General features: G+C 43.8%; 1 protein-coding gene across 5 annotated transcripts in view; it reads right to left on the bottom strand.

Annotated features, from left to right (window-relative positions):
• Positions 1-435: 435 nt before the first annotated feature.
• Positions 436-7,829, bottom strand: part of NEK6 (NIMA related kinase 6) — a 171,557-nt gene continuing 164,163 nt past the window's right edge. For all 5 annotated transcript variants that reach the window (XM_066580797.1, XM_066580800.1, XM_066580795.1 and 2 more), the window contains one exon: positions 436-1,540. In XM_066580797.1, coding sequence (XP_066436894.1) covers positions 1,430-1,540 — 111 coding nt within the window. In that variant the 3' untranslated portion in view covers positions 436-1,429. The remainder of the gene's footprint in view (positions 1,541-7,829) is intronic.

Consider the following 7,829-nt stretch of genomic DNA (forward strand, 5'->3'; position numbering starts at 1 on the left):
GCGCTGCAGAGGTATTGTTCCATCTTTATCACAACCCCCCCCCCCCCCTCCCCAAAACTGTCCAACTGTAACCTTTGTGCCGCCTCCTGTCAACATGCATTAAAAAACACAGCACACATGCATGCAACATCTGTGGTGGCTGCGAGTTTTTATGCTTTTGTAGACTTTTATGGGTGATTTTTATTTCATAAAAACCCAAATACGACGTGCTTAAAAAAAATTATATATCTCTCACATCAACATCAGTCTGAATAAAGCATAAAACCATGCCTGAATACACCAATTTACTTTAATGAGTGTCTGTGCTACCCATGTGAACGAGCCCTTATAGAGGCAGAACCTTGTTGCATCATCCTCATCTGTAGAACGTCTACAAGATGTTGGCCGCGCACCATAATGGTTTACACATTGCAGTAGGACAGTTTCCACGAAACATACGAGATATGAAGTATTTGTTTATTGGCAAAGTCTTCTTTTCCAGCCTCAAAATAACACCTTGAGTAAGCGATATAAACGGGGAGCAGATACTGTAACAGCGAGTCTGTACAAGCCTGTACGGCATTCTGTGTTCCTCGGCGCGGCACTATTCCTTGTGATGCTCCAGTTCAACAATAGCTTGGTTGCCCTGAGTTGGACACACCAATCAGGCGTTGGAGGGGTTCCTTCAATGTGTAGGGTTCACATTGCTTTTAATGATCCAGTCACAGTTAATAGAAAATTGTTGACTTGGTTGTACCTCCTTCTGGAGCGTCCACGGCCGGGCTAACACTGCTGCTATAGGGAAAGCTGACCAATGTCTTGTCTTAGGTTAAATCCCAAACTATTGTGGCATCTCGACAGTGTGCCAGTCACTATACACTGGGCAATCAATAGCAGAGTCATCAGGAAAGCAATAATCTTCCTCCCTCCAAGGAAAAAAATATATAAAAAGCAAATTAAAGAATTCAAAAACTGAATTTACACTGAAAAAGTTATTTGCTAATAATTTGCAAAAAAATATATAATTCATATACTTATAAATGCGGGGGGTGAGCTATAAGCAAAGGGGTTCATCAAACTACACAACTAAAAAAAAATCTGTATAACACTAAAGTTCACTGGAGGAATTGTTTTAATGTTCACATTCTAATATCTATTCGGCTGCTTCCTTGACTGCGTCTCATTCATTCAACACTAACCTAAATCACACAAAACTCTTTAGAGGTTCTAGGTCTGCAATAATACGTCTAACGATCCGTTATAAGCGAGTTGGTTTGCTCCTGGAATTTTCACCCTGAGTCCTGGCCTACAAAACCCTTCATTGCCAGGCCTGGCCACACCATTGAAGAGACGGCTCTTGCTGGATCTGCTGGGGCCTCTGCTTCTTGGAAGAAGTGTTTATAAGTAAGGCATATGGGGTCTTCCTTGACAAGGTAGACTGTGTTGGCTTTCATGTGCTTGAAGTCCACACATGCATCTGTTTTGCTATCTGGTGGACGTAGACAATATCCGGCCTTTGGTCTGGATCTGGGTAAATGCACATGCTGACCAGTTCTCGTAACTGCAAAGGAAGAGAGAAGAAAAAGTTACTGGAAGATTATTAGTTATGTTGCATTTCGTAGCCCTTGCTGTGGTAAGTAGAAGTGAAATGGGAAACAAAAGCATTTTTGGGGGGGGGGGGGGACTGTGGTATTTGGTCCTCTTACTACTACAAAGTAACTACAGTTGGAAAAAGTAGTAACTGAAGCTTTTCAAATGACTTGACTTTTTGCATTGATACGGATAAAACGGGCTCCAATTATCATCTAAGTCACAGTTGTGGAAAAACATATGACCCATGAAAATAACTTCCAAGATCTAATTGATAAAAGCCATGTGAGTTAGACAGATGAGCTTGGGAGTGTGGGTTCCCCAGGAGCTCTGCCCATTCAACAAAATCGCCAAAGCCTGTCACTGACAAATCTGTATCGAGGCATGTTTCTTAAGAACAACTTTCAGGAGATGTGTTCTAAAGCGACCTATGAAGCAGGAAAATGCTATGACGACATTGCTAGAGCCCTCTGTGTGTCAAATCATGGTCAACTTGAGAAAACTCACTCTGCTAGCATGGGCATCCTGTTAAGATCACTCCAAGACTACAACAGACAATCCTGAAAGAGGAAAAATCCAAAGGTGACCACAAAAACCTCTATTCATGTGTGTTGTCCTTCCATTGACCATGAATGGGGTTCATGGAAGGACAACACAAAGGAAGCTGCTGCTTTTCAAAAAAAAAAAAACCCATTGGGGCCTGTCTCAAGTTTGCCCAAAACCCCCTGGATGTTTCACAAGTGTTTCTAGTAAAACGTTCCAAGGACGGGTGAGACAGACTTGGAGCTTTAAATACACAATGCTATGTTTGGAGGAAAAAGAACACCATACACAAACATCAAAACCTCAACTGTGAAGTATGGTGGAAGGAATATCATGATTTAGGACTGCTCTGCTCCCTTAAGTTCAGTCCATTACCTCAAGAGATGTTGGGTGATGGAACACGACAATGACCCAAAGTACACAAGTAAAGAAAGGTTGAAAAAGAGGATTTATGTTTTGGAATGACCAAGTTAAGAGTTCTGACCTTAACCCTATGCAGATGTTGTGGCAGACCTGAAGAAGGCTATGCATGCAAGGCATTCCAGAAATGTTGATATACAACACTGAGGAGGAATTGTGGACTGGAAACATGTTTAAGTCTCTTATTTGCAGCTGCAGGAAACAATTAGAGGTGACTGCTGCTTAGTGGGAGCTACAAAAGTATTGACCAGTGGGGTCCGGCTGCTGAGCTTTCCGCTGATCGCTGGAATGAGGGGGCTGCAACTCTCACCGAGTGCTGTGCTCTCTCTGCTATGTTCGCTCCTTTTTGGCTGCTGCTGGCAGCTACAGACTGTCTTAAGAGGTGTATAGCACTTTCTATAGACCTTTATGCACCCCTTTTTCGGCTGCTATAAGCAGCTGAAAACGAGCGAACATGCTGAGGGTACACAGCACTCAATGAGCGTTGCAGCCCACTCATACTAGCATTCAGCAGAGATCGCAGCAGCCGGACCCCCACTGATCAATACTTTTGACGTAACATGTTTTCTGACGGGGGAACCCTTGAATTTAGAGAGTACCTGCACTTTTTCTTTCTGCACTGTGGAGGTTGACTCAATGTACTCTATAGAAAATATGAATGCTGCAACTGTGGTGCGGGTTTGTCTATAATTAATATATAACAATCTAATCAGACCAAATTTGATTGGAATCACCTGAATTTCTACTAAACGATTCAGCGTGTGATAACTACATTCTCTCTACATCGGACATCTATGGTATTTCTATACGGATCCTGGGCCTGCCAGTCAATATGTAGCTAGATGTGTTTCGCCTGTAGAGATGCACGCACCATCAGCCAAATATTATCACACATCTGGAATAGGCAAATTAAAAACCAGAATGCTCATGCGGGTGATGAGTTCTTCTCAGGGTTGCTCTAATTTGGCTCTGTAGAAGTGATTCTCCAACCTCCTCTGTAGGCCAGTCAGGTCTGAAGGCACAGCCTCAAGCAAGTAATCATCTCTCATTATTTAAAGACGACTACACTGCCAATTATTTTAAAGGTAATGCCCATTGTCCAGACTGACTAGACCACTAATTTGCTATGAGCGGAACTTTTAGTCCAGACAAGTTTTCTTAGCAGAGTCAAATGTTAAGTTATTGAAGGGAAATGAAAACAATGGAGAAGTGGAGATGGTTGGAAGCAGATGTTGGGCAGGACTTTGCTTTGGTCTGTAATCACATGCATGGCTCGAAAAAGGAAAAAAACTGTAATGAGGGTTTATTAAAGGAAAAAACAAATAACGAATTCCACTGCTCTCTGCATTCAAACTGTAACCCTAAACACGGTCATACAGGCAAACCAATTCCAGAAGAAGCTTTGATCTTGGAATCTAATGGTCTTTTCCATCACTGCAGCCTTGCCGTGTCTGTCTGTCAGAACTGGGGAATATACAGTGATGGATTCTCTAATCTCCCTCAAACCCATCTCTAGGATGCAAGTGTCCATCTAACTGCAGACAAAGGACCCTCATTGGCTGGGGCTCTCCATTACAATGGCAGGCAGCATTTCATCTGTTACATTAGTTTATGGCATTCTGAGTTGTGGGTCAGAAAACTGGAGCGCCGCCTGGGGAAAGATTGCTATGAAAATTCTGTGCCAATTAATTTCTTATGATTGGATCTTTAAGCATTTGGAACGTCCCTTAAACAGGAAAAGATTTTCAAAGCCACATTTGGCATGCGCGTCCTTGATTTTTCTACTCTTTCCAAGACAGCACACAGATTGGGGAGCATTTCGTACGTCGGTCTAAGTAAACCTTTCACCACTGTTCTTACAACAAATGTATTGAGAGACAAGCATCCTAATACATCTGTTGCATCTGGCGAAATCTGCCATAGGTTTCTGCAATAATTTGTCAGTTTCCATTATAAATTGTAGCAAATCTAATGGACCTGCAATGCTGCACCCCCCTTGCTTAGCCCCGCCCACTTTTAGAAAAGTACAAAATCTGCAACTTATAGCACGTGTCACATTTTAAAATATATAAAAAATATCTTCCATGAAATAATAAAGGATTACTCATCATGCCGCATTGTCACTAATTCTATATATATAGATTTTTGTATTTTCTTAAGACATTAGAGACAATGGAGGAACACACTTCAAAAAGCAAAATGTAAGCGAAAGTTTGTGCATGAATTCCGCCTCCAAAAAAAACCTAACAAACACAATCTGTCTTTTTGACGAAGTTTTTGGCGCAGATCTGCATCTAGAATTGTGACGCGGAAACTCAAAAGAAGGATATACTGCAGCCACATGTGTTCCTCTCATGGCGGCTTCCAAGAGGATAATGCTCGGCCGCACACAGAAGGGGGCCACGGGAATGTCTCCACAACATTGTCACACTTCCATGGCTGCCCAGTCACCAGATGTATCACCAATAGTACATGTATTGGACCATCTGGGATGCTAACGTTGACAGCCTACAAGTTTGCACAATCTAGAGGCTGTCGGACTGATATGCCCGAAGATACCATACAGAACCTGTATTCCTCCATTCCCACCCGTATCACATCTTGTATCCAACCTAGAAGCAATCCAACAGGGTACTAGAGGCTCCATGTTTGTCCATATCACATCTTGTATCCAAGCTAGAGCCTCCATGCATGTATCATATCTTGTATCCAAGCTAGAGGTGGTACAATAGGGTAATAGAGCTTCCATGCCTGCCTGTATCACATCTTGTATCCAAGCTAGAGGCGGTACAACAGGGTACTAGAGCCTCTATGCCTGCCTGTATCACATCTTGCATCCAAGCTAGAGGCGGTACAACAGGGTATTGGAGCCTCCATGCTTGCCCGTATCACATCTTGTATCCAAGCTAGAGGCGGTACAACAGGGTACTGGAGCCTCCATGCTTGCCCGTATCACATCTTGTATCCAAGCTAGAGGCGGTACAACAGGGTACTGGAGCCTCCATGCTTGCCCGTATCACATCTTGTATCCAAGCTAGAGGCGGTACAACAGGGTACTGGAGCCTCCATGCTTGCCCGTATCACATCTTGTATCCAAGCTAGAGGCGGTACAACAGGGTACTGGAGCCTCCATGCTTGCCCGTATCACATCTTGTATCCAAGCTAGAGGCGGTACAACAGGGTACTGGAGCCTCCATGCTTGCCCGTATCACATCTTGTATCCAAGCTAGAGGCGGTACAACAGGGTACTAGAGCCTCCATACCTGCCTGTATCACATCTTACATCCAAGCTAGAGGCGGTATAACGTGGTACTAGAGCCTCCATGCCTGTATCACATCTTGTATCCAAGCTAGAGGTGATACAACAGGGTACTAGAGCCTCCATGCCCGTATCACATCTTGTATCCAAGCTAGAGGTGATACAACAGGGTACTAGAGCCTCCATGCCCACCTGTATCACATCTTACATCCAAGCTAGAGGCGGTATAACGGGGTACTAGAGCCTCCATGCCGTATCACATCTTGTATCCAAGCTAGAGGTGGTACAACAGGGTACTAGCGCCTCCCTTCAGGGGGTCGGTTTTCCACAATAAATTCTCCTTTAGCCCTTATATTGTAACCATATACTTCGATCACTGTTACAGTCAGACAGAGAACATTTCCTTATTTTTGACCAGGAGTGTACATACTACATGTTACAGTATAGATGCCAGATAAGACTCCTATCACAGTTGGCACAGCCATGGCAATGTTGGAAATATATCAGCGGACGGCACTGAGTAACCGGAATCTCTCCAGGTACATAGATGATTTACAGCTCATTTTTCCATGTCACAGGTACATTTAGTTAGAGCAATAGAAGAGGATTCATGCCGCAGCAAGGCGACTCTTGGGGTGTAATTCCATAGGAAAGTGCAATATAGGTCCGGAAACTTCACTATTGGTACGAATGAAAAGGAATTAAAAAAAATAGAATCCCTGATGACCGCTTCGCAGGGACCGCTCTCCAGGTTTTTAAATGCTAATGGATCTTTTCTATGAATTAAAATACATGACGACAATTTTTTTTCTTTTGCTCTCTACTATCATAGATTATTATGGAGGTAGATTTCCTTTCCAGCAGGCAGCCGGACATAAGAAAACCTCAGAAGCCGAGCTATAGGAAAGTATTGTGAGCACGGTGTTTGATATATGCAGAGGTCACTGTGCCGGGAGGGAAGGAGCAGCGGGATGGAGCTCTAGATCACCTATTGTGAATGGTGTATCTTGTTACAGGAGACACGGGCGCACTCGCCAGACTCGGTCAGGATTTAGAAAAAATCCCAAACCATCAATAATAATGCAGCCCTCCTATAGGCAACGTCACTATAAAGGTACCAACGAGTTTAGCCACTATCGTGCCCACAGCGCCACCATGTCATATATACCGTATAATTAATCAGCCACATTGTAAAAAAATGAAGCCGGTGGTGTAAAATACCAACAAGCTACATTAATACACTAAATATATAACGCTACCACCCTGCGCTGGATCAGGATTTACACGAATCGCCTTCTTTCTGCAGCTTTTCTCAATTTTTTTAAACTATATGTGTTCAGAAAACAAAAAATAAGCCAATAAAGCAGCTGCCGACCACGGGTGAAGCAATGGTGAAGGACCAAGGACCTAGAGGGGTATATGTACATGGCTGAGAGCTTCCTGGACTACTTTGTCAAGGTGGGCCATACACCTTAGGTGGTTGGCAAACTAATGCCTGCTCAGTCAAAAGCCATTTCTTCCGGTTCCCCTGTACAACACAACTGCATGTATTTTCAATGGGATGAGGGGAGTTTTCCTAAAGGGGTTATCTAAGGCTATTTCTATTGATGACCTATCCTCAGTAAAGGTCATCAATAGTTGAGCGGCTTGAGTCTGCCAGGCAGGACCCTGGCAGGTCAGCTGTTTGGGTGCCCGCTGTCAGTGGGCACCCACTGTCTACGGAGCAGGGGCAGAAAATTCCATCCACTGTGTAGTGGCCGGCACTGGTAACTGCAGATGCAGCTCCCACAAAAATCAGTAATGGCTGTGTCTGCTCTTACACAGTAGTAGAAGCTATCTGCTTCTACTATGTACACTGTGTTTTGGTGCGGACAATGGGCGTCCAAACAGTGCATTGGCCAGGGTCCCAATTTGTAGCCCTCAGTCGATCAACCATTGATAAGCTATCCCGTTGGCGGCCAACAATAGAAATAGTCTGGAGAACCAATTCATATCTTGTGGGGAACAAAGGACAGGCATGTTGAAATCCAACAAAGAC

The sequence above is a fragment of the Eleutherodactylus coqui genome, chromosome 10, assembly GCF_035609145.1.
Source record: "Eleutherodactylus coqui strain aEleCoq1 chromosome 10, aEleCoq1.hap1, whole genome shotgun sequence".
In the NCBI taxonomy this organism is placed as follows: domain Eukaryota; kingdom Metazoa; phylum Chordata; class Amphibia; order Anura; family Eleutherodactylidae; genus Eleutherodactylus; species Eleutherodactylus coqui.